At 47.2% G+C, this 27,239-nt stretch overlaps 1 protein-coding gene across 1 annotated transcript; it reads right to left on the minus strand.

Annotated features, from left to right (window-relative positions):
• Positions 1–460: 460 nt before the first annotated feature.
• On the minus strand, positions 461–26,240 carry Hexa (hexosaminidase subunit alpha). Its single transcript, XM_076925493.1, has 14 exons — positions 25,852–26,240; positions 10,183–10,275; positions 8,889–8,954; positions 8,288–8,334; positions 7,811–7,921; positions 7,055–7,156; positions 5,922–6,054; positions 4,484–4,664; positions 3,397–3,480; positions 3,150–3,222; positions 2,449–2,632; positions 2,184–2,274; positions 1,504–1,608; positions 461–703 (listed from the first exon to the last, which is right to left on the minus strand). Exons 1-14 carry the CDS (start codon positions 26,102–26,104, stop codon positions 640–642), a joined length of 1,587 nt encoding a protein of 528 aa, XP_076781608.1. The 5' UTR covers positions 26,105–26,240; the 3' UTR covers positions 461–639.
• Between the last annotated feature and the right edge of the window lie 999 nt (positions 26,241–27,239).

The following is a 27,239-nucleotide window of genomic DNA, read 5'->3' on the forward strand; positions in this document are numbered from 1 at the left end:
TGAGTGCTGGTGTGTAGTCATCTCAGAACTTGGGAGACAGAAGGCTCAGAAATTTCGAGGTCAATATAGACATCAAGTTCAAGGCTAGCCTGGCTCACATGAAACTCTTGCCTCACAACAAAGAGAATTGAAACACTTTATCACAGTGTCTAAACCATAGTATTTGTTCAACAGTACATAAATAGCAGGTCAAGGAAATTCAAGAATCCATAGAGTAGAGCAGAGGCTCAAGGGAAGGGACCACTTGGACCAGGCTGAATCTGGAGCTCCTCTAAGCTCCCACAGCATCATCTTCCACATACAGAAATCTCGGAAGGGATACAAAGTGAAGTGACCTTTCTGATGACAGACATGAGGGAAAACTGGTGAAGCACGGCCTTTAACCTGTATGACCTAGGTCCTGACTCTAACTGGTGGTGATTCATGCTTTTTTTCTTTTTATACAGGCGACCCAAGCTGATTAGAGAAAATGCCACAGAGATCTTTATTGAACACCAGTGCCAGCACCAGCCTCCTTCTCTCTAGTCACAGGGGCCCATGGGCACAGGGCTCTCTCCCCTGGCCGGGAGGCAGTGGAAGCCTAGCCTCGGAACTGCTCTCTTAAGGCCAGCACCCTCCTGGGTGCTCAGCGCTGCTGGCTCAAACCTGCTCAAACTCCTGCTCACAGTAGCCTACACTGATGGGCTGGGCCTGGATTCCTCTCCTGTAGAGAACACAAAGAAATGGAAGATGAGTTATTCAGCCTTGGACCATGGCAACACCGTCTCCACAATAACCTAGAGCCCCCTTCCCATTTCAGTGAATCTCAAAATATTACTGTACCCAAATGACTTGGTGACCTCACTCCAATCTTCTCAGTGAGGGCACCCTTTCTATCCTGCAGGTCTCTACTCCCCCCAAAACTCAGTTACTGTGGAAAAGAGGCCAGGGCCTGAGGGATGTCCACTCCTGCTTCTAATATTCTATAAGCACAGCAGTGGAAAGGACTGAGCTGTGGATTAGAGCTGTCGTGAGAGCTAAGGCTCAAAAGTCCTTAGAACAGACCTTTAGGGACCTTCAAGCACACCAACATTACAACAACAAAACAAACAAACAAAAAACCAAAAACAACCCAACATGCTTGGAGATAACAAAATACTAGCTCAATCACCCAGTGTCTTAGGGCCCACGACAGAGGGCTCTCAGCCACGTCTGCTCTGCAGCAGGCTGTGTTTCTAGGCTATCAGAGGACTGCTTTACACAAGCCATAGTCAAGGGAGGTAGAGGCATTCATGAGAGTCAGTCAGAGCTGACAGGTTCAAATCCTGCTTCCTGCCGATTTTTTTTTGTTTTTGTTTTTCAAGATAGGGTTTCTCTGTGTAGCCCTGGCTGTCCTGGAACTCACTCTGTAGACCAGGCTGGCTTTGAACTCAGAAATCTGCCTGCCTCTGCCTCCCAAGTGCTGGGATTAAAGAGTTTTGGCTCTTACTCTCTTCTTCTCAGATCTGCCCATAGCCTGCTTACCTTACTAACTCACAGCGGAAATGTGACAAACGTTTAAAGGCAAAGTCCATATTAGTTGTCAGGTTACTGCTCCAGAGTCTTTCAGCAATGGCACCCGCTCTGGGCCTACAGGAGGGAGTGCACAGCAGATTGGGCCCCGTGTGTCTTTCTTCCCAGACTAGCTCAGCCGCGAATGACACCTTCTTCAAAGCTGAACCAGATGGGGGCTGGCTCTCAGGCAGTTCCAGGGCTCAGCTCCACCCTCATTAAAACCATCCTCATTAGCATACAGTGATCTCAAGCTCCTCCTCTCTCAAAGACATAGGAATAAGGGTAAGCCTCAGAGGCCTGTTACCTGAAAGTTAACTTGGTATACGCCACCATATTTGGGGAAGTTGCTGAGAAAATGCCTTTACTCCCAGTACTAGGTCCCAAGCAAGTACCCTTGGGTTCTTTATGGTACTTGTGAAGTGGAGACAATGGCCATTCTGCATACCTAATGCTTTACTGAAAGCACACACATAGAAGCCATATGGGACATGAGCATCCCACACAAAGAGAAGCATCATCTCTGAGCCCTTCCTCTCAGGGTGAAGCACTGGGTAGCCCAGAGGGACTGAGACTGAGGCAGGAGGCCTGCCTCAAGCCTAACCATCCTCGTCCTCTACCCTGCTTTCCCGGCCTCACTCCAACATCCTTACCAGAGCCTGGGGACCAGGTTTGTGCTGTCCACATACTCTCCCCACATACAGGCCTCTCCTCCAATGACCAGAGCCTTCTGTGCAGGCGTACCTGAGGGAAAACAGACCATGGTGGTGAGGCTCTCCTTCAAACTATCCTTCCAGTGCAGCCTTCTCAGAAAGGCCATTTCACTTCCTAAATTGCAATGTGTTCCTTGCCCCTCTTAACTCCCGCTCTGCATCTCAGCCGGGACTCCGGCCAGCCAACAGAGTACTCCGCTCTCACCATGAAATGCCAGGGGCTCCACTTTGTACATGTCCTTCCAGTCGGGGCCATACTTTACTCGGTTTAGGTACCAGGGAGCAGACAGCAGGGCCCGGAAGCCAGCCTTGGTGATCTCCTCCATCTCCTTCATGTAGTCTACTGGCGCCTCTTCCCGCCACACCTGTATGATTGTGTCTGGCCGAACCTGTCAGGAAAGGTCAAAGGGCAGTCAGGATAGAGTTCAGAAGATTCTTGAGGTTCACTCTCGTGCATGGTTCCCAGGCCACGGACAACTCCCTACTTCCTAGCAGCAAAGGCGGCTTCTGACTCCAATCATTGATCTCACACACCCTCGACAGAGCTGGGGTGCTCACTACTGAACAGAACTCCCTGCTGTTCCCCTCCCAGCCCCACTGTAGCTTCCTTGTCTACATGGAAGAAGTAATTACTGGTTGAGAGCTGAGGGGAATGGCAGTGAGGTCCAAAGAAACGGAGGACCTAAGTACATGACTCAGAAGGGAAGAAAGCACAGCACACGAAGCCCCAGGAACCCTGACTCTCAACTCCAGCAGCCACACTTCTGTAGCTTTTCTAGAGAGCTAAAGAGAGATATGGCTCAGGTCTCTGACTGTAGAGCCTATTTGGCAACACGATTGGTACCTAGTGCGGTCAGGGAGGCCAGGGAGATGGAGACAGGCGCCTCTTCTCTGCCCCTGGCTCACCTTCACTTTATTATCAAATACTTCCTGCCACACCACATAGCCCTTGTCATAATCAGAGACGATGTCCAGCAGCCTGGAGAGGAGAGGAGCATCAGCAAAGTGTCACGCAGCCGTGTGTGTCAGCCTCTAGGTGCTGAGCCTGCAGGGCCTATCCCTGACCCTTGGGGGGCAGGGAGTGGAGGGGCTGCCTTTGGTACTGAGAACAGAAGGTGATCCCTAATATGCCCCACCCTCCTTCCTTTCTCACGTCTGGATGTAGAAGGACTCCAGCTGCTTAAAGTCAGTAAAGCCCTTTTTCTTCATGAAGGCCTGGATGTCAGGGTTGGACCTCCTGAGAAGCCAGAAAAGAGTCATGATTAGCTCTTCCACCATCTTGAAGCCATGGCAACCCTCAGGTTAGTCATCTAACCTCCTGCTACTGCCCCTTCCACCTAAAATATCAAAACCACCAGAGACAGCCAAAGGTCTCCGGTGAAGTTGTAGCTGCGCAGAGCTGTACAGAACAGACACAGGCTAAGAAAGAAATAAGCCTGATCTTGAAGAATCGGGTCCACACTCTCGGGGAGAATGCACCTTCTACTTGCTCTTTGGATCACACTGGTCTCTGGTTCTGCTGTACTAACAGACAGCAAGCCTATGGCCTTTGACCTGCTGCAGATTCCTTAACCACAGTGTTTGTGTTTGCTTCCATGCCTTTCTCATCAGGTTCCCAAAGACAAACTATCTCCTCAGACTCAACTCTGGGGCCTACTGCTCAGAAGCCCCTGGGTCCCTTTTGAAGGTTGTAGATCTGAGAGTTTGAACTTTATGACTTAACATTAATGAGATCTTGTCACTTAATTAATCCTGAATTCTGTAGTTCATGTAGGCTCATGGTTTTAGATTTAACACTTATGATATGTGTGTATGCATGCATGTGTGCAGGGTCCCACCAAGGCTCTAGAGTTATAGGCATTCATGAGCTGCCCAGTGTGGGTGCTGGGAATCTGAACCCCGCTCCTCGATCCTCTGATACATCAGCAAGTGCTCTCAGCTTGCAATAGACCCCCGAGTGGACTCTTTTAAGCCTTCTTAAGTGTGGACTATTTTTCTCTATCCTCCATTTTTCCAAGACAGGCTCAGAATGAGGATATCCATACACATCTCAGGGATGTGAGGGAGGAGGAGAAAGGGTTCATACCAACAGCCCTGCTCCTCACACAGGCCCGCCTCTCTGGGACTCTCTGGGCTGAGACACGGCCCCCTCAGAAGTGAGTCCTTAAGTAGTGGCAGTAGGCCCAGAGTGCTGACTAACCCACCCTCAGGCTGGTGCATCAAGTCCGAAAGGCTCATACCAGCAGGTGAAGTCAACTTCATCTCCTCCTAGGTGAAGATAAAAGTCTGGGAAGACAGAGCTGATCTCCAGGAAGAGTGTGCTCATGAAGTCATAGGTGCTATTGAGACTGGGGTTCACAGGTCCAAAGGTGCCAGAGAGATGGGCCCCAGAGTAACAAGGTGTTAATAATCCAGGGACACCTGAGTTAAGGGAGAGCGCACAAGTGTTACATGCATCTGCCCATGCGTACTCCTGTGCAGTGGGCCTACTGTGGAGTAGATGACCATGTCCATCCACACGTGTAGTACTGGGTACTCACAGGCATCAGGAACAACCTGTTTAGTCACAATCAAGTCAATAGAAGTGAATCTACCATCAGAGACTGAGACTGGGTCACAGGCACATAAATATTGATGTGTGTGATCTTGCCCCAATACACATTTTCCAGTGTAAATCACCCAGCTCCTCGAGGCCACTGTCTGTTCTCAAGGGGGACCGCCTGACCACACCTACTGACAGCCTCTCTGCTCTAGCTCCTGCTGCCCAGTTTCACATTTCCCCAGGGCTGTGTCTGGGCTTGGAAGCTTCCGGGTGTGGCTGAGGCCGGGGAGCAGCCCTTTCCAATCTTCCCAATGTGTCATTAAGGGTTCACTCTGGGTTCTTGGATACAGAACAAGTGTGTGAGCAGCAAACATCACCATTTAATGATGATCTTCAAACTCCTCAGTATCTACTCTAAGGTATAAAAACCTACAGCAGTGTGTGGAAAATACTTTGCTTTTATTGGGCTGGGGGAAGGGCAGAGGGCAGAAGCCTGAGTCACATATGCCTCAGCCGATACAGAAATCTTCTTGCCTTTGTGGTTTCCTAAGTGTTGGGTTTACAGATGTCTACCAATATACCTGGCCTCTTCCCTTACACACACACACACACACACACACAATTACACAATTTTAAGGCTTGTTTTATGTATAATGGATGTTTTGTCTGCATATGTATATCTGCACACCAAAAGATATCAGATCCCATAGGACTATTACAGATGTTTATTACCTGCTAGGTGGGTGCTAGAAATTGAACCTAGGATTTCTGGAAGAGCAAACAGTTCTCTTAATTGCTGAGCCATATCTCTCCGGCCCCATCTGCCCATAATTTTAATAGTGAAAAGTGTTCTCTGCATAAACTAAAGTTTTCCTAGGAGCAGTCCCAGGCAGGAAGACTTTGGGGCCAACACCCTTAAAAATGACTTCCATGCAGGAGCTGGACTGTGAGGACTGTGCCAGGAGGTTCCTTCACTTGAGCCATTTTCTTGCTTTACCTCTGGAAGGAATTTCCTCTGGGCAGGATTTGATGGAGAACAGTTTTCAAGAGCCAAGGCCAAGATATAGGACATCTAAGAACCAATGCCCTGGAGCCCCTCTTTGAACAGACCCCTCCAACTACAGCTTTAGTCTTACCTGGACCCCAGGACAGAGTGTGGCCAGGAGTGTCAAATTCTGCCAGCACACGGATACCTCGAAGCCTTGCATACTCAATGACCTCCTTCACATCTTGTGCTGTGTAGATGTGGGTGACAGGGTTGAAGGACCCCTGAAAGGCAGAAGATTCCCTTCAGAATCTCATTCCCTGTGGCTATTGGGAACAGAAGATATTCAAACACCCTGAATTTTAGAACACTTGTCCATAGCCCAAGTGTACTGGTGACTTCTTCAAAGAGTCTATTCCGATAAAACTACGATAAAATCTCCCCAGTTATCACATCTACTGCTTTCTTTTGGTGAGCGTGCATACCTGCAGGTGGCAGCCCCGTGGCACGGGTTCCTGTACAACTTCCTTTTATTTTCTGAGATAGGATTTGTAATGGTTGGAATAAGAATGGCCCCCATAGGATCGTAGATTTGAATGCTTGATTACCAAGGAGTGGCACTATTAGGAGGTATGGCCTTGTTAGAGTAGGTGTGGCCTTGTTGGAGGGAGTATGCCACTGGGGATGGGGTGGGCTTTAAAGTTTTGGAAGCTCAAACAGGCCCAGTGGCTCACCCTCCTATAGATCTGCTGCCTACAGATCTGGATGAAGAACTCTAAAGCTACTTCTCCAGCACCATGACGACAGTGAACTAAATCTTTCATCTGTAAGCAAGTCCCAATTAAATGCTTTCATCAAAAGAGTTGCCATGGTCATGATGTCTCTTCACAGCAATAGAACACTGACTAAGACCAGGGTCACTCACTGAACTTGAGTCTCAGCACTGGGCTCCAGGTATGTACTCCTATTCTCCACCCTCACCCAGTCCTCAGGTTGTTCAACAGATTCCCCCATCTTCCCAGGACAACATCTACTGCTTTATCTGAGCATTCTAAGGCTAATGAGATAAATAAGAAGGAATTATGCCCCTTTAACAGAATGTATGTAAATAACATCAAAAACCAAAACCAGGAGATATTAGCTACTGAAGGTTACAAAACAAATTAATGTGGGGACTTGAATCCTTGGGTCCTAACTTCAAAGCTGTTCCCTCTGGTTGGTTGAGAACTACTGCCCCTGAGAACTTGGAGACCATGTTTGGGTAACGTGTAACGTGAGTCATACCTTTCTGGTGAGTTCTGGGAAAGTGAAGCTCTCATATGGGAAGGAAGAGTCGTCCACCAGGTGCCAGTGGAACACGTTGAATTTATTGTATGCCATGACATCCTGGAGATCAGAGCACAGATCAGAACCCCATCCTGGGAAGACTGTGCTACATACAATAGCAAGACTCAACCTTCCTCAAGTCCCAGGGATGCACTTATACTTCTATAAGCCAGATCTAAGCCAGATCTTCCTGTGAGGAAGCATGCTTCAGAGCCATCTTCTAGATGAATCCTGACTGCAGCAAAGCCGAACCTTGCTTTCTAAAGCTCCCATGTATCTCAGAGCAACACGTCCACCTCCTCCCATCTGACCATGAGGCCTGCTGGGAGCTCAGCTGCCCCCTAACTTAACTCACAGAAGCCAAGGCTGACATACACGTCAGCTCCCTTGGTTCTACCAAAGGGACAAAGAAAAAGCAGCCACATGTGGTAGCTGCACATCAGATTCGAGAGTGTTAGCAATCTCCCCATCGAAGGCTTTCGAGCAACATTCCTATAACCTTGACTTAGTCAAACTGCAGTCAGCTGTGCCTGGCAAGCCACATCAAGTCCCTCAAATAGTATAGGAAACACCGTATCCAAATCCATCTTATCCTGGAGTGGGCAGTCTTTTAGACTTTTCCCAGGGGCTCACAGAGTTATATATAAATGCTCTATTATGCCCCACTACCCAGAACCTATGCATGAAATGAAGACGGCCCTGAGGCCTGGTTACCAGTGTGTCCAGTATGCTAAACAACGGCAGGTAATGGCGAGATGTATCCAGCAGGACACCGCGGTGAGGGAACCGAGGAAAGTCTTCAATCTTTGTTTTGTTGATAAAGAACTGTGTGGAGCAAACACTGAATGCATCAGGATTCAAAAGGAACTTACCTGAGGACAGAGGAAGGAGATTCTCCCAAGATCCCCAAAATACAATGTGTGAATGTTCTCCAAAGTAACTAGCCTTCCCCTCTTCCCACTAACCTCAGCACATCAAAGACTACATGTACCGGTCCCATGCCAACCAAACACAAGCGCCTAATGTACTACTCAATTTACAAACTGGGTTTTCCTAAAGCCAGCAGGTTTATTTTCTTCAAAGCAATATGACATCAAGGTAATTGCTAAATGACCCAAGGGGGCCACGTTACAGCATCACCACAGACGTCACTCTTATTTCTTCCTAGACTCCTGCTGGGGCCATACTTACCGTGCCCTCAGCTGATTTCCAAACAAGCTGACTGAAAGTCTCCAGACCTGTGGAGAAGAAGAGAGGCAGAATAAATAAAGACTCAGGGAGTGAAAAAAAAGTATGTCCACTTGGAAAGGGTACCCCAATGTGCTGTCCACAATGTCTCCCAGTGAACCATGAAAAGAGAATCACAACCCTGGGTTCAAGGAATCTGGATCCAAAGCTGGGCCTCTTCTGTTTCGGAGGGGAAGGCCAGCTGCTGAGGGCTAAGGTATGGGAGGGAAGCAGCAACTACCTTCAGGGTCTGCTTAATCACCAACATTGACTTGGAGTCTACTAAGGCCCAAGCACTGGCAGACTGAGTTCAGAGTGTTGCATGTTCTCAACGGCTTGGGTCCTACTTTGGGAAACAACAGAAGTCCCACAAAATATCCTGGGTCAGTGTTCCTTCTTAAAGACTCTTCAATTGTGTACTGAGTGAGCAAAACAGTGTCTGTGGCAGGGTCCACTCCCAATACCATGCATGCTGCTGCAGCAAGTTATACACAGCTGCAAGACGAGCGACCACTCCCATGGCCTCTTTATTTCCTAAGTGTCATCTCCCTCCCCACTGTGTTACCTCGGAGAGCGCCCCAGATAGTCTCAGAGGCGAGTAAACACTGGTCATCATCAATGGTTAGGGTGTCTGAAATGACAAAAATTAGAGTGTAGACCAAGCATTCTGTATCAATCTCTGAAGAAACAAGAAAACAAACAAACAGGATTGAGGACAACACAGGGGATTAGATGTCTGAAATCACAGGGAACCTGAGTTTCGATTCTCATATCCCAGTAAAAGCCAGACTCAGTGGCACACAAAACTGATGTGCTGGGAGAACTGGGGAGGCAGGGTGGAGACAAACAGGTCCCAGGAGCTTATTAGTCAGCTAGTCTAGTGAAATAATGTGCTCCAGGCTCAGGAGACACACTATTTTAAAGAACATTAGGTGGAGAGTGACTGAGGAAGACACCTGATACAAAGGTCTGGCTTTCATATGCACATGTAAGTGCACACATGAACAAATATACATAGTTCAAACATGTAAACGAATAAATAAATCAGCAAACATCCAAACAGCAGAACGGACACCACCTAAATCTGTAGGCCTGGTCAATGATACATGTGGTTCACACCAGGCAGGGTCCTCTGCAAAGCACCACCCCGCTTGCTGGTTAAGTGTTCCCACAAGAATCATGAGATTCTCCCTATCAGCTTTTAGCTGAGAAGTGGACATCAACTGGCCTGCAGGGTCCAGCCCAGGATGCAACACTGACAAGCCTTTGTGACCACCTGGCATTGCCTTTTCCTCCAGGCTTCAGGCAGTTTCCCCAAGAATCTGAGGAATACTCAAATATTCACATTGGAGACTTCAGAGTCCGAAATCTGTTGTTGCTCAGGACTAAGGAGTTGGCTTCACTGCAGTATAAATGATCCCAAATGTTCTCCCTCCAGTATCAAACGTACTTGAGAAATCCCAGCAAAGTGTCCACATCTCCCTCTTTCTTCTTTTTCGAGACCAGGTTTCTCTGTGTAGCCCTAGCTGTCCTGGAACTCCTTTTGTAGACCTCAGGTTGGCCTCAAACTCACAGCAATCCGCTTGCCTCTGTCTGCCAAGTGCTGGGATTAAATGTGTGTGACACCATGCCTGGGTATGTGTCCACATTTCTTAACCAGTCCCCTGTTCGGTCCAGAAGACAAGCGATCCATGGGACTTAGTTAAGAGTCTTTGTGACATTTTCTGTGGGTATTGACACTTGGTGAGCCCCAGTCCCTAAGGTCATTCAGCAGTAGCCTAGCCCAGGATAGTTGGAGGGACAGTCCCAGACCCTTTGAAGGGTCTTGCTTTGAAGACAGGGAACAGAATGGTACTTACAATTTTCTACTGACTCCAAATTAGGAAACTCATTACATTCAGCTGTGACGACAGAGACCACCAGAATGTTCTTCCCCAATGTTTGCTGTTTTTCTGTGAAGACAGAGTAAGCTCAATGGACTGACCTGCCCCAGGAAGCAACAGGCAAACCCACAGCTCTCCAGGAAGGTCCCTAGTTCTAGTCCCTCTGAAATTGAGGGCATTTATCCTTGGCACGGGCTCTGCCTGGTCTCTGTGAGCAGCTGCTCACAGAAAGGGCTTCAGGTCACTGATGTGCAATACTGGCTGAGTGGCAGACTCTGTTGCTACTCGGTCACCACACAGGAAGCTACAATGCAAATCAGCCATGTCAAAGGATTCACTAACACTTTCCACCCCCTCAAAACATTTTTCCATGATGCATTTGTTTGTTCTGAGACAGAATCTTGCTTCGTGGCCCTGGCTCCTCAGAACTTCTATGTGGACCAGGCTGGTCCCAGACTTATGGCAATCCTCTTGCCTCTCCCTACTGAGGACTGCGATTATAATCAGGAAGCTGCCACCCCTAAGGTCCACAGCTGGATTTGGTCCGCGTCCTTACCTCACTGTAGACTAGGGCACTGTATGTAGCACTGCTGTCCAAAGCTCCCCATAAAGGAGTTCCCATTTAGTTAAAGTCCATAAGGTAAGGCACAGAGGTCCCCACGATGAGGAAGCCACTGGAGACAGCTGGACCATCAGCCTATCCCGCTTGTCCTGTGCCCAGCAGGTTCTCTAGGGTAAATCTCTGCTCTCAAAGGCAAAAGCCATCCAGCATGAAGCAACCCGCTCCGCAATGCTGACGACAGACCCCAGTTCACCCAGATAAAGATGCCAAAGCATTTCTCATGGATTTCTGAGTGGTCTGATGTTTTTTTGTTTGTTTATTTTGTTTTGTGAGACAAGGTACTGCCCAGGTTAACCTCAAACTTGTAGCAATCCTCCTGCCTCAGTCTTGAGTGCAAGGATTTCAGGAATGTACCACCATACCAGTTTGCAAAGTGGTCTAATTTTACTACCTTAAGCTGAAAGAACCTTCCTTCTCTCTGCTCTTCCTGGAGCCGTACCTACGCAGCTCCCTACAGCAAGCAGACTCAACAGCCTCCAAACTACAATGTCAGGGACACAGACGATGGCTTGACAGAAGGCAAGGGGAGACTTCAGAACCACAACAATCTCAAATGTCACCCATCTCCAAGTAGAAGGGACTCAAGTGCCATAAACCTTGTGAAGAAAGCCAAACCGGAGATGCTAGGCTTTGCCATGTGTCTGCACCTCGGCTCTCGGGATGCCAGTCGGCTAAAGGAATTCTCCTACCCTACCAGAATCAAAGGTCTCTCCTCTCACACTAAGCCTGTGTACCTCCAACTCACTAATTCCTACTTAAACCTCTTGAGGAAAAGGGATTTAACTCAGACCTGTCATTACAACTATGTTCCTCAGAGTCCTAAGCTTTATAACCAGAGGGACTGGCTCTCTAAACACAGGTGTACAAGTCCCCCACACTAGAGTCTGGCGAAGACTAACACACTGTACCTCTCTGTGAACTAAACCTGTGTCCTTGAGCCTTTTTTTTTTTAAATTGGATATTTTATTTATTTACATTTCAAATGTTATCCCCTTTCTGGGTTTCCCCTCTGGAAACCTCCATCCCACCCTCCCTCCCTCCCTCCCCCATCCTTGAGTCTTTCTTATCCCGATGTGTCACGTGGCACGTGGCCCGAATGTGACTTCAGAATGCCCCCGACTATGTCCACACAGTCGACAGGGGAGAGAAAAGGTCCTAGGCTTCCCTGTCATCCTCTTGGTCCTCAGTCTGTCCAATGAGAAGTCACAAGTCACCCACATTTATTTACCAGGTCACAGTCCTGATAAGCCTTGTCTGAGCCACCACTTGGAAAGCAAGAGAATTCCTATTTTTCTGCTAAATGTCATATTTATTTTTCTAAACACACACACACACACATTTGCTATCTATAATCTGGGTGAGGGGAATGTGTCACACAGTTTTTTGAAGACCCTGAGCAGGAAAGCCTTTTCCCTCAGAACAATGGCCCTCAGATAAGGCTCCTCCAGTTACACTGCAATGAATCCTAGCACTCCCGGAACTGCTAAAAGTCAGTGCCAAGACCTGAATTAAACAAGCTCCAAGAGGGAAGTCTGGGGGAGGTGTCAAGACAGGAGGGACACTGGGTCATCTGAAAGGATGTAAACACTCTTGTCACCACTTGTTTTCTACCTCTAGGCTGCCACTGTGCCAAGCTCTGAAGAAAGCAGGAAACAGGTAGGAGTTGGTATGGCTGCTTCTACACTCACCAACACTCCTGGTATCAAGACCTGAGGTGTGGGCGGCTGGGTATGGTAAAGAGGCCACACAGCCAGCAAACACCAGGGCATGCTGCCATGCGGTCAGCTGGGAGAACAGGAAGCTGCGAAGTCTCAGGTGCCCAGGAACAGTATAAGCAAACTTGTTTAGGGCTGGGAAAGCTGGTTCTGTGATGGCCAAATCCTGCAGGGCTTCCACAAACAATGTCAGGGTGGGACCACATTCTTGCTCCTAAGACCTCATGACTGCAGACAGACAGACAAAGGTCTTCAAGGTCCTCGCACATCCTCTACCTCCTGCCTTGCTCAGCACCCTGCTCTCAGCAGTGTCAATGAAACGTTCTCTTCTCTGGGTTCATAAAAAAGTTTGTATCCTTTTCTAACTCAAATAACTGAAAGAGAAAGCAGTCCAAAGGTATCTGAATATTAACACCATGAGCACCGCATCCCCGTGCTTGGTCCTCACTTGACAACCTCCACTCTCACAACTCCTACAAGTTCACCACCAGTTCTAACAAGGGCCTTCTCATCACACAAGTCCCACAGAGGAAGTTTCTCTGGACCCTATGACACAGCGTTTCCACTTCCTGTCCGTACGTCCTTTCCCGCCTGTTTCCCTCCTTGCTGGGCAGATACACAGGTATAACGGCAACAATACTCTCAATAGCCTGTCTGTAATACCCAAGGAACAAAGTCCTTAATCGTGATCAGCTTAACATCTGCCAGCTGTGCCTCAGCCCAGGTTTCTGCACCTCCCCAGGCCTCGGAGGAGAGACCCACAACAGCGGGACTGGGTTACTCTAAACACCTAGCTTGAGGCTCCTGTGAAAGTCTTCAAGGACTGGGCAGATGGCTCAGTGGTGAAATCCTTGCTGTAGAAACATGAGAAACTGAGCTCTGATCCCAGCATGAGCCTGAAAAGCCAGCAGACCTGTGATCACAAGCGAGGGAGGGAGGCAAAGATAGGAGAATCCTGGAGGCCTGCTAGCCAGCCAGCCAGCCAGCCTAATCAGCAAGTCCTACATTCAATGAGGCCCTGTCTGAAAAGGAGGAGAGCAACTGTCACAGACATCTGACATCAATCTCTGACCTCGACAAGCACGTGCACAGTCATATACCACACATACATCAAACAACAAAACCCCGACAAAGCTGACTTCCTCTACTGCCCCCTTCTATTCTCTGGAACATCAAGCCTGTGCCACCTTCCTCAAGTCTATAACTGATCCCACCTCCCTTACTTCAGCAGCTCGAGAACTCCAGGCCACTTTCCTTTTCTTTCCCACCCACATAGAACACCTGCAACACTGCACTTGACTTTACCTTCTTCTCCCTCTCCTCCATGGAAGACATTTTCCTTCACCTGTATTCTGGACCTCCCCTCAGGCTCCTCTCGTATAAATTATCTTCAAGTGATTTCTTCCCACTGAGTCTTTCCTACCAGCATTGAAGTATTTGCCATCTTCCTGGTCTCCAGTGCACATCATCTCAGACACCCACTCTTACTCTGACTTTCCTGCCTTAGAGAAAATGGAGCGAAATCACAGTCTGGGCGGTTGGGACTGAACTCCAAAGTCAGGCAGATTGGAATTTAAATACTGATGATAGCCCTTTTTACTGTAAAAAGCCCTGGGCAGGTTATTCATTGAATTGTGGCTTCTCATCTGTAAAACGAGGATCATGACAGCATCTATCTTACCAGGCAAATAAAAGGAAGCTAAATCCGTGAGTGGTTCTGGTGCATGGTAAGTACTGACACGCCTGCATCTGCTTGGTCTTCTGTCTGCAGTCTCTTCCTCACCCTCCACCCACGCTCCTCACTGCCCCATGTCCACGACGACCTAGCGTCCCTACACACGCTCCTCTGAAAATGGCTTCACCAACATTATGTGGTTCTGTAACTAAATTCACAGGGCCTTTTTCCAGTTCATTCATTTATTGGTATCATACATTCGCTCAATATTTATTGAGGGCCTACTAAGTGCAAGGCTTATTCACTAAGTGCTGGGAATATAGTCGTGATCAAAATGAACAACAACAACAAATCCCTGCTGTGAGGAAGACCCCACCGCTCAGCTCTGGAGACCATTCTCTTCTTTCTGGATGATCAAACATCCCTGGCAAAACCTGAACTGAAACAAAGCTCGCTCACTCAACATGGCCTCTGGGAACAAAGGGCTTTAATCCCAGCACTTGGGAGGCAGAGAAAGGTGGACCTCTGTGAATTCAAGGCCAGCTTGATCTACATCGTGGGTCCCATGCTAGTCAGGGCTACATAGTGGGACCCTGTCTCAAAATGAAAACCAACTTCCATTGACTTAGGGGCTTCTGCTCCCCTGGTCTTTCCCTACCTCCTTGAACATGACCATCTTTTCTGATGCCAGTCTTCCATCTTCCTCCTCTTTGGGGAGATACGGGCTGCTTCTAGGAATTTGACATTGGGCCAGGACACGGAAGTAGGCTCAAGATGAATAGAGCTGAGGAATGTGTTCTTGGTATCTTGACGGATCTTAAGACTCTGAGTACAGTAAACTTGGGGCCTTTGTTTATGCTTGGTTTGTTCTGTAACTACTCACTCAGTTTATGCCTTAGGACTGACCATATTCTTTGTATGTACCTAGAATGATATAAAAGCAGACTGGAAAAAAACAAACCTGTTTTACCCTCAGCACTGCAAGAGTCATGTGACAGTGTTGTCTTGTTGACTTTTTAATCCTCCCTCGATCCCCGGAGAACCTGTTGACTGAGCTGGCTTGGTCACTCCTCCTTGGACATCTCTACTCCCACAATAAAGCTCATGACCTCCAAACCTGTTTTTCTAGGCTAGTCCCTCTTGGAGAACTCGGCAGCTGTTCACCTCTGGCTCCCCTGTCTCAAGAGCCTCTGGGTCTTCAGTGCAGAAGCGAACTCTTCACTTCTCGTGGCTGAGTCTCTCTCTTTGATAACAGCATATATTCACTCAAAACGCATCCCCTTGAGCACTTTCCACCAAGTAGATTACAGACCCACTCACTCAGAACAATGCCACGTGGTAAACATTGTCCTAAGCCCTAGAGGCTCAACAGTTAAACAAAAAACCAAAGTCTTATAATTATAACAATCATCAACTCTTATCATTGTGCCACTTTTCTCACCCTCACTGGGCCAAAGCCTCAGTTCAGCCTGCTGTACTTTCTCTCCCACATAAAAAACCGCCCAGGTGGTGCCCCCCACCTCCACATATTCCTCATTTCAACTTGCTACCTTCTGGGATGTCTTGGCATGAACATGTGGTCATGACAATCCTCCTAATAGGCCTGGAGATGTAGCTGGAGATAGACCATTTGCCCAGCATCGTCAAGATCACAAAGCTCAAGATTTGACCCCCGGCACCAAAAACCAACAAAAAAGATCCTCTAGTCTAACAGTGCCCCATGGTTTTCAGGTGAAGCCCAGGAATTCTCATCATAGCAAAGTGAGCTCTTCCCGAATCCTGGAATTGTCCTGCCTTATCCATACTTTTCTCATCACAAATTGCTTCCTGCAATTAAAACAAACTTGGCATTTCTTCCACCCTTGTTGGGCTAAGAAACAGTTCTGGTTTTCCTTTTACAAGACTGCTTTGGCCGTTCCCCCACCCTTTCCTACGAGAGCTTCCTAAGTGACCACGGAGTACACATGCATTCTTCGTACCACTTATCTTAACATGCGCTGTCTATGTCCTCACCTAGGCTGTGAGCTCCTCAACAGCAGGGACCAATCTGTGGCTTTGTGTTCCCAGTGCCTGATACACGGCAGTCATTCAATAAGTGTTTGCTGAAAAAATGAATGATGCTAGAATTAAAATATGCACATTTACTGCTATGGATGCATAATGTCTGTGCTACACGACAGTCAGCCATAAATGGTAAACAGTTAACCTGGAGAGTCGTTTACACACCCAAATCTAGTATTTCTCAAGTCCTAAGGCTAGGGAAAGGTTGCTAAGAACAGACCCAGGCTTATACAAAGCGCCTTTTCAGACATTCTCCGAAGAACTCTGGGGGTGTAAATCAAAAGCTTTTAGGCCCTTCCACATCTCTGAAAGGGAAAATTTGCTACATGTAGGGCACCTGGAAACTATAACCCTTCACCTCAGTGCAAAACCATCTCCCTCCACCCAGCTTGCTCTTTCCCAAATCAAAGCACCCCCATCCGTCGGGCACTGGATACAAAACCCTGGCAGTGCAGAGAAAGTGACCGGGGTTGTGTTATGAAGTGGTACCCGGTCTGGCCCCTTGAGGACACCTTCCCACTCTTTACTGCCTACCCTGCCCTGTAGGCCTGGCATTGTAAACTGACAAGGTCTACTCTATGAGCACTCTGCTCTCTCTCCCACTTTTCCACTCATCACACTTCGGCCTCCCCACCCGAGACACATCAGCACTCACTGTGCACCACCTGCTCTAAGTGCTGGGGCAGTTAAAACAGACACCTGCCCTGGTCCCTGCCCTTGAGGAGCTCACAGTGTAATGGGAGAGAGACACCATTACTAAACCCTGTGATGAGAGCTAAGGCAGACAGCACACCTACCTCCAGAGAGGTCAGAAGGTTTAGCATCAGAAAAGCCGTCTGTGTATGATCTGGACCTGTGTTTGTAGAGAGGCCTTCTGCAGCATGGGACATATGCGGGTGTGACTAGGGCAGACAGGGCCGCTCCATGCAGCTTTTGGTTTTAGATTTACTGTTATGTGCCTGGCATTTTGCCTGCATGCATGTCTGTGTACCATGTGCATGCCTGGTACACACGGAAGTTAGAAGAGGGTGTTGGATCCCCTGGAAGTAGAGTCACAGACTGTAAATAGCCACAATGGAGGTGCTGGGAACTGAACCTGGGTCCTCTGCAAGAGCAAGGAGCTAGCACTCCAGCCTCCTTATCCAACAGCTGTCTCAGAAGCTGGCTGCCCTGAGCTGAGAACGTCCTTGATGCTGATCTCAACCAGGCTGACCCAAGATACTTCGCCTTCCAGACAGTACTAACACTTCCTCCAGAAGTGCACTCTCCCACCTCTAAAGAAATGAATGCTCACGAGGGCACTTTTGCCCAGCCCGTATTTTGCTGTAAAAATCAGACTTTCCCCTTTTCTCCATACTTTAAAAATCTGATCTGTCCCTTTCAATGCCATCACTACCAGAAAAAGAACATCTCCCCCAAATTCTTGATCCCAGGAGAGAACTTTAGCTAACAATTTCTGTTTCCACTAAAAACAAAACAACCCACCCGCTAATTTTTAAAGGAAAAATGATTCCTAGTATATATTATATTATGACATTTCTCCATTTAGTAAAATGATTTACAGATCTTTAAATATCAAATATCAAGAGAAATCTACCATTATTATTTGTAAATAGTGACCAAATTGCATTGATGGAACACTCGTTAACTATCTAATTCCTATTTATGAAATTTGAAGTTTCTGAATTTCAAAAACCCCCTTTCCCCACAAAGACAAGAGTTTCTCTCTGTTAATAGCTCTGACTATCCTGAAACCTGCTTTTGTAGACCAGGCTGGTCTCAACCTCACAGAGATCCACTTGCCTCTGCCTCCTGAGTGCTGGGATTAAAAGTGTGCACCACTACGCCGCACTATTTTAAAACTTTCAGTTTGGGGTGGGGGTTCATAGCATGTATGTTGTATGTGGCAGTCAGAGGACAACCTGTAGAAGTCAGGAGTCTGTTCTCTTCTTCCACTGTGGTGTCTTGGAGATCTAAACTAGGTTGTCCAGCTTGCTGCAAGCACTTTCACCACTAAGCCCCTATGTTTTGAAGGTCCCTATGTTTTTAAATTTTTTTTTATAACAGGTGTATATGAGAGTTTTAAATTTTTGTTGTTGTTGTTTTTTCTTTAGGCAGGGTTCTATGTATAATAGCCCTGGTTGTCCTAGAACTTGCTCTATAGACCAGGCTGGTCTTGAACTCACAGAGAGATCCACTTGCCTCTGCCTCCCAAGTGCTGCAGCCGCCACCGCTGCTACAAGCACCAGCACCACCACCACTACTACCCCCAGCTGCAGAACACTTTTTTAAAGAGGCAGGAATACCACACAAAGATATGAAAATTTTTGGTTATGATGCTTTCAAATGTTTTATTTATTTATAAGTGAAACACAGATGTGGGCCAATTCTCTACATTCTTCCACCATCAGCCCATCTCAGTTCTACCTCTACTTACTAGTTAAAACAAAACAAAACAAGGGCTGAAGAGATGGCTCAGTGGTTAAGAGCACTGACTGCTCTTCCAGAGGTCCTGAGTTTTAATTCCCAGTGGCTCACAACCATCTGTAATGGGATCTGGTGCCCTCTTCTGGTGTGTCTGAAGACAGCTACAATATAAATAAATAAATAAATAAAATATATATATATATATATATATATATATATATATTTTTTTTTTTTTTTCTTTTTTTAAAAGGGGAGAGGCTGGAGAAATGGTTCCGTGGTTGATAGAGAGCTTGCTGCCCTTCCAGCGGATCTGAGTTCAGTTCTCACCACTCACATGGTATGACCACCTGTAACTCCAGATCCAGGGGATGGGATGCCCTCTTCTGGACTTTGTGTGTGAGCGAGCACTCTCACACACAGCCACAGAGACACCGACCGGCATGCGCACCCATACACACACACACACACACACACACACACACACACACTTAAATGAACATTCAGACAAAAGCATTTCCTCATTAACAACTAATTTTAAGCACTGTTCACAATCACTAGCCATACTCTTTGTGTCCCATTTAGTAACTTTTCAGTGTACCACCATGCCTGGCTAGTTATTTTTCTTTTACTGCTTTCTGGAGCTCTTTGTAGATTTTTAACCTTACCTGCTTTATTTATTTAAGTCCAGAGCTTTGCTGGGTTTAGGCAAAAGCTCTCTCTACCACTGTCAGAACCCCAAGGAAACCTTATCTTTTTAAGATGCAAATATTTGGCCTATTTTGTCCATTTTTTTCTTTTTATGTTTTTTTTTTTTTTTTTTTTTTTCAGGGGTTGATGTTTTGAAACAAGGTATCTCACGGTAGCCCAGGCTGGCTTCAGACTTGGGTAATCTTCCTGCCTCAGCCTCCTAAATGTGGGACTACAGGTGTAAGTCATATGCCCCTCTTGATCTTTAATTTTACAATTTCTTTTAGTTTTTATATAGCAAATATAGTAGGTTTTTTTCTTTATTTTTTTCCCTATTGCTCAGAAAGGCTTAGGATTGCAAATTCCCTCTAATGCTTTTACCTTAAAGATTTTGATCTTTAGATATTTAATCTATCTGGAATTTATGTTTGGCGAGGGGTAGAGTTTTTCCAAATGGACAACTAATCATCCTCCTCTATTTACTGATGGATCGTGTCTTCCCTCTGGACTGGAAAAACAGTCCTTAGCAATGTTCAAAGTCGCCACGTAATACACTCCTGAACACACGTTAAGATTCCCACAGTAAGTCTTGCTGGTCCTTCTCCCTGGCAAGTTCATGGTCAAAAAACCATATAAGCCTCTCTGGCCCATTTCATGCTACACCCCCCCTTCCTGTAAAGTTATCTCCTTCTCTCCACAACGCACCTGCACTACGCACCAGCCACCTTCTCTCCACGACGCACCTTCCTACGCCCTTTTATGGCTACATCACTCCCAATACCCTCAGCTCTATCATTTCCTCCATAACTGTAGTAGCCCTGTTCTTTCCAGAACAATGTCACTTTCCCTATCGTAGCTCTGAGAGGAGGTGTCCTCTCTCATCCTGGAGTTGAGACTTGGTGCTGCTTCTGACCAACTGGCCAGCTTACCCCACTTCCATGCTTGTCTTCTGTGACCCAGGCCATCTAGCTGTGAAATCTTGAGTCTCTCCTACCACAGCCCTCTGTAATTTCCTAGGCACCTCGTGCCCTGGAGTCTGTGGCTGTCAGATGATCTGGACACTCAGAGGAAGAACTCACCCACATTCTGGCTTACTTATTTCCCAGTAATATCAGTAACATCCTCTTCCTCAAACAGCTTTTAGCCATTGTAGCCACCTGGAGTTAAGAGTCCTGTTGAACCTTTCTGTCTCCGAGAACCCATCTCCCAAGGTTTACTACCAAGCAACCGGCTGTCTGCTACGATCGATCGATTCCTTGTACTAGACACAACCACCATCAGACTCAGTCAATCAGGCTCAGTGCACCCTAGGTCTCTTGGTCAATTCTTTCTCTTTTCACTCCTTAGCGTTTTCCCTTTTCTTCCTCCATCCTTGTAAATTGGCAGTGACAACGTGAGAACAAATACTCACACCGCCAAATGGCAAATATAGAATCATCTTCAGCACGCCACCCTCACCCTAACTCTAGACTTCCAAGCACATCATCTCTAAAACCCCTGGGCAGTCCAGGGAGGCTATGTCTCTGCAGCCACCAACTAATCCAGCTACTGTCACTACCAACCACCACAAAAACTGCTATACAACCCATAATACTACTTAGCCACTAACTTGGCGGGAATACTACCTGTGTGATAATATTTGCAGGCCTTCCTCTAATGCTCCTGCTTACTAGTGCTCACTAGGTGGCTTAATGACTCTTCAGAACTTGCTGTCCCACCTGAGACCTGTGCGAACCAATCACATTGACCCTGAATGCCTTGAATGGGGCCTTTCCCACAGAATGCTTGCTCTCCAGGGTGGAACATCTCCGGATCACCAACATCTAAGACAGCTTCTCCACATGCACTTTCCCCACATCCTTACACTTGGGTCACGTCCTCCTCTTCTGTATTCTTCAAATATCACAGAAAAAAAAAATTTACACTTTATGCTATATTTATATTCTCACTTTCAGGGACTGCAATTTTTTCTTCACACAGCTGGCCTCAGATTTACTACATAGCTGAGGAAGGCCTTGAACTTGAGCTCCTCCTGCCTCCACTGACTGAGTACTGGGATTATGTGTGCCACCATGCCCACTACGTACACACAAACCCAGGGCTCATGCCTGTTCAGCAAGCACTCTACCATCTCAGCTACACCCCCAGAGCATAACTGTAAATCATTTAGGGATGACAGCAGTTTGATTAATATAGTCTTTGAACTTAGCACTATTAACTAATTATAGTTGATTAATAAACACTGTAGTAAGGATGGAAGGAAGGAGGGAAGCTAGAAATACTTCTGGGAAGTGATAAATGCAGCAGAGAAAAGACACTCATTAACTGAACGGTAATGAAGAGAAGTCAGATGTTAGGTTTCTATTTGAAGTCACTAAGAAGAAGCTATGATCAGAGCTTAATTTTCCCCGAGGCTAATGGTCTTCCAAATGACTAACTGTCCTGACAAAGAACTTCATGAGCACCGTGAGGATGCCAAGAAGAGAGGAAATCTCAACCGACAGACAGATCTGGATGGAAACCCACCCGTACCAGAGCCAGGAGCTATGTAACGATGACAGTCACTCTGTCTTCAAGTCTCAGTTCTGCAAACAGGAATAACTGACCCCCAGAGCAGCCTGACAAAACATGCCAGATCTTAAGTGCCTGCCGCTCAGTACACACCCATTTCCTTGCCCTTCCCAAAGTCAGTTTTGCCACAGCAAACCCTATTATGTGGCACTTGCCCAGGAGTCCTGGGAGTGGGTGCCTCAGAGTGTAACAACCAATTTCAAGGGCTTCTTCCACTCTTGTGTGTTGACACACATAGCAGACAGCCTGACAACTCCAACACTCAAAGGGACGTGGACTTGAGCTCCTAATCTGCCCAACCTAGGCCTGCAGTCTGTTACACGGAACACAGCCACACGTGTGTGCTCTTGACGCTTGTACTGGAACATCAAGGGTGAACAGTAGGGAGAAGAGCTGGTAGCACCGAGTACCTGAGAGCAGGCTCCCCTATTCCTGCCCCACAAGTTTTACAAAAGTAACAGGCTGCTTGCTGACTGCTGAGCATGCCTTCTTCCTGTTCTTGAGCAGACAAATCCAAAAAAGGAACGCCAGCCACACTCACGCCTGACCAACCAACGGGGACACCACTATTAGCCGGGGAAGCTTAAAGTCACAACTTAAGACAGAGTAAAAACACAGAGAATACCTCCTGAGTATGGTGGCATTTGCTACAGCAAGGAACAGAGAAGAAAATTCAATCTGTTTCTCTTAAGACTGTGGACTTTTATGACGTTGAAGCAGGTCACAAAAAGTTTTGTATACGTGCACACACCTTTCATGTCTACATACCTGATTCTCCTGAGCTCAGATTGGTGATAGCTCTACAATAGAGGGGAAAAGTGCCTTAGTCAGATTGGCCAAACATGTATGTATGTATGCATGCATGTGTACATGCATTTATTTATTGGCAAGGTCTCACTAAGTAGCCTGGCTGGCAGCCTGGAACCTCACTATATAAACCAGGCTGGCCTAGAACACACAGACATCCACTTGCCTCTGTCTCCCGAGTTACTAGGATTAAGGCATGTGCTACAACGCCTGCTTTTGGTTTAAACGTTTTCTTGAGGGATGAAGGAAATCAAAACCTATGACTTTAACAATCAAAATACCTACAACATACCCAAGCATGGGACCTTGTACTTCAGAAGCTTACAACGCCTGTTGTAAAGGTAACAAACCAGATCCAATGGTCAACTCCACCAATGCCCTACTTTACTCTTGTCTGAAATGAAGTAGAGAATAAGGAAGTAGGAAGGCATGCCAGGGTCATCTCTTTCCCTTCCTCCACCTTCCCTCTCTCCCTCCCTCCCTGTAATTTTTTTCTCCTTCACTATTTTGTTGGTGGTCAGACCCAGAAATCTTAACACTAAGTAATCTACCACTGATTGCAGGCTTCAACTACATTTTATTTTAGACATCACTAAGTCTTCCCCACTATTACAACCTCTTTCAAAGAGCGCAAAGACGTTTACAGCTAGTTTTATTACCCCAGAAAGGCTCCAAGTGTTGGAAGACAGAAAACCAAACACACGGAAAAAAACGAAACGAAACAAAAACGAGGAAGTAGCTGAGAGTCTGGAAATTAGGCTCCTAGGAGGTCCTAGGATGAGTGACGAGTGCATTGTGTTTCAGAGTTCAGATCCCTCAGTGCACACACACGAGTCATACAGACACCACGGGAGCTTCTCAGGCTTAGAATTAGCTAGAACCATTGTGAAAGCATTGTGATCTAAGTAATAAGAAAAGCCACCCAGCCCACGGACAAAACTAACCCAAGGCCCCAAGAGTTCAAGATGAAATATCTAAGAGATAAACACACACTTTTGGCCCCCATCTAACTACAGTTGTTTCTAACACCTAGCTCTTCTCTAAAGGTACTTTTCTCATTATTTCTCATTATGTATCACTCCATTCTCCACATACTCTTATAAACGTCATCATGAAACTTTCTTCCTCTTTGAAAGCAATAAGCTTATAGGCAACCCAGTCTTAAGAATAACCACGAGGTCACTTAAAAGTGGAGGAATTTTTTTTCGATTGTTTTGAGACAGGGTCTCTGACAGCCCAAGGTGGCCTCAAGTCCAGTATGTGTCCAAAGATGACCTTGGACTCTTGATCTTCCTGGCTCTCTCTCCCAAGTGCCTGTACCATTATGACAGGTTTTACGAGATGCAGCGGGGTATTCAAACCCATGGCTCACGGCACTTTACCAACTGAGTAGTACCCGGCCCGTAGAGAGGAAAGTTCTGATGGGTACGCGTTCCCAGCCCAGCTGCCTGACCTTAGCTGTTCTGTTCTCCCCTCTACTTCCAAGACGCCATTTTCCATTTCCAACTCTGTGACAAAAGGAGTCCGAGGTGAGACTACAGGTGGGACCCTGCCCCACTCCCAGCTTCCTTGAAACAAGAATCTACTCCAAATCTGAAACCTGCAGGTCATCATCTCTTTTGATGATCGTAGGAAAAGTTGAGGAGGATGGTGATGCCTTGTGGGATGTTAAATCTTCACTTTCAACACATGACTTGGAATTGCCTAGGAAAGGACCATCTAGGTGTGTCTGTAAAGGTGCTTTTAGAGACAGTTAACTTAGGAGGAAAGACATCACACAACTGTGGATAGCAGGGTCACACATGCTGGAAAAAAAAGAAGGGAAATGGAAAATATTCTCTTTGATCCTTGACTGATATGCAACGAGACAAGCTGCCTAAAAGCTCAGGCTCCCACGCTGTCTCCTGAGGGACTACTTCCTCTGACCGGGAGGCAAAATGAAGCTTTTGGCCACAGCAATGAGAACAGGAAAGAACCAACTTTGTATCAATCTTACACCAAACAGCTTTTTAACACAACAGAGCTAACAATGTTGCTAAGCCCATGACATTACAGACACACTTAGGGAAGGCCAAAGGAGGCACTTGAGAAGATTCGGACTATAATGACCTATGCGACTTAATAAGTCATGCTGCCCGAGGATGAACAAATCAAATACTGATCCTGGTTGCAGAAGAACCAGATATTACTTTCAATTCTAGAATAACAGGTCTTGGGAAGGAGGCAAACTTGCTCCGCTTAGCATCTACAGTATCCAGGTCCAATATGGACAGGCATTCCAACGCTGTTCCTCTCCATCCCTTTCGGCGGCTCCCCACATCCACAGGTTCACCACAGTCCCCTGGGCCTCTGCTCAAGTTGCCTCTGACTAGGTCTCTGGAAGCTCTTTGCCTTGTGTTCTGAATTCTCTCGCATTTAAACATTTACTAACCAAGTGAGGTGCCAGACACATGCTGGGCTCCGCTCTGCAGCCCTGGTCACTGCCTCCTAGGCACCCTGTACCACTGGAGCACGTTCTAAAGGATCATCTTAAATGTCTACTGGCAACATATTGTCAATATTCCGAGAGCCTGATTGAACTGTGGTCCTACCGTAGGCGTTTGTTTAAAAAAAAAAAAAAAAAGAAAAAGAAAAAGAAAAGAAAAGAAAGAAAAGCGGGGCGGTGGTGGCGCACGCCTTTAATCCCAGCACTTGGGAGGCAGAGGCAGGCGGATTTCTGAGTTCGAGGCCAGCCTGGTCTACAGAGTGAGTTCCGGGACAGCCAGGGCTACACAGAGAAACCCTGCCTCGAAAAAACCAAAAAAAAAAAAAAAAAAAAAAAAGAAAAGAAAAGAAAAGAAAACCAAAAAACAGCTTTCAAGAGGAGGATTCGGGATAAACTGAGACCCCAAGAAGTCAGCTTAATGAAGGGGTGAACGGCGATGGGGCTAGGCCGGGAAGGCCAGCTAGCTGGATGGAGAAAGAGCAAGGTGAGAAAGGCGTGGGAGGTGACTGGGCTGTGCAGACGCCCACCGGAGGGTGGGGCTGACCCTTGCACGGATAGCGGCTCCTTCGGAGGGAAGAACCGGGCAGTGACTCACTTGAGAAGCTGGGTCGGGGCCAAGAGCCGGAACCGAAGAGCAGGTTACGGTAGCGTCGAAAGGCCTCGTCGAGGACGACGCAGCCCACCTGCGCGGCCGAACTCGCATGGTACCGGAACTGGAAGTTGTTGGGGTACAGGGTGTAGCGCCGGTGGTAGGTTTGGATGTACTGGGGCCAGGGCCACAGCGCCGTGGCCAAGCAAGCCAACGCCGCCGCCAGCAGCAGCGAAACCCAGAGCCTGCAGCCGGCCATGGCCCACCGGCCAGCTCCCCTTCCAGCAGGCTGAGCCCACGTGAGCCCCCGGTCAGGTGAGCGGCGCCCGCGTGACAATCGGAGGGTCACGTGGGCGAGCAGGAAGTAGGGCGAGCTCGATCTATGTGATCGTTCCGGGACTGCAGCTACAGACCCGGTGGGCGGTGAAGGATCTATCCCCGCCCTGGCCAAGCCTCTGAAACCCAATCCTAAGGGGTGGGCGGGGAGGAACAGGCACCGCCCCTGGGCATGGAGAGCTAGCAAGGACAAGGATTCCTGAAGAAAGAAAACAAGAATCCAAATTGTCGAGTTTAACTTAAGTGACAGAACCTGCACTTGAACAGTCTTAAGTAATCAGCTCCAGGGCACTCAACGTGGAGCAATTGAAAGACGTCCCAAAGTCATGTGTTTTAAAAATCGTTTGTGGTGACTCCTGGTTGAATTTGTGAGGATACCAGAATTTGTGAGGGAAAGGCAGGAGGATTGCTATAAATCTATGGCCAGTGTGGGCTATCTAGTAAGTGCCAGAACCCGGTGTGTTTGCTTAAGCCTGTAATCTGAGAGCGCAGCAGGTCAAGGCAGAAAGATTGTTCTAAGTGCAAAGGCCATATTTTTACTTCTATAACTGAGAACTAAAGAATATTTCTCGTATTAAATAGTTAATATAATTCACTAAGAAAAACAATAAAAGAATATTTCTCTTAGCTAGAGGTGTAGCTCACTGGTAGGTAACCCTCAACCCTGAAGTGAGAGGGAAGAACAGTGGAAAAAAAGAGAGAGAACTTTCTCCTAGATCGTTAATTGTGCTAGACCTAGAATCCCAGAACAGGATAATTTCCACAGCCATCGTCCCTAAGGCTTGCGACCATCTTTTAAAAACAAAACAAACAAAACTTTAAGAGTCATGAAGCAGCCAGGCAGTGGTGGCGCACGCCTTTAATCCCAGCACTTGGGAGGCAGAGGCAGGCAGATTTCTGAGTTCAAGGCCAGCCTGATCTACAGAGTGATTTCAGGGAAAGCCAGGGGCTACACAAAGAAACCCTGTCTCGAAAAACAAAACAAACAGAAGAAGAAGAAGAAGACGACGACGACGATGGTGAGTGCCAAGTCACTTTTGTCATGAGACACATTACCT

Source organism: Arvicanthis niloticus, chromosome 26 (assembly GCF_011762505.2).
Source record: "Arvicanthis niloticus isolate mArvNil1 chromosome 26, mArvNil1.pat.X, whole genome shotgun sequence".
NCBI classification, from domain to species: Eukaryota; Metazoa; Chordata; class Mammalia; order Rodentia; family Muridae; genus Arvicanthis; species Arvicanthis niloticus.

Bases quoted from the DNA above. Each gene is read 5' to 3' on its own strand.
- Hexa (XM_076925493.1), bottom strand. From the start codon at position 26,104: ATGGCCGGCTGCAGGCTCTGGGTTTCGCTGCTGCTGGCGGCGGCGTTG. The intron at 3,223-3,396 runs GTGAGAAAGGAA...TCTCCTCTCCAG, and splicing joins GAGTCCTTCTACATCCAGAC to GCTGCTGGACATCGTCTCTG. The intron at 704-1,503 runs GTAAGCAGGCTA...TGTTCTCTACAG, and splicing joins TTCCGCTGTGAGTTAGTAAG to GAGAGGAATCCAGGCCCAGC.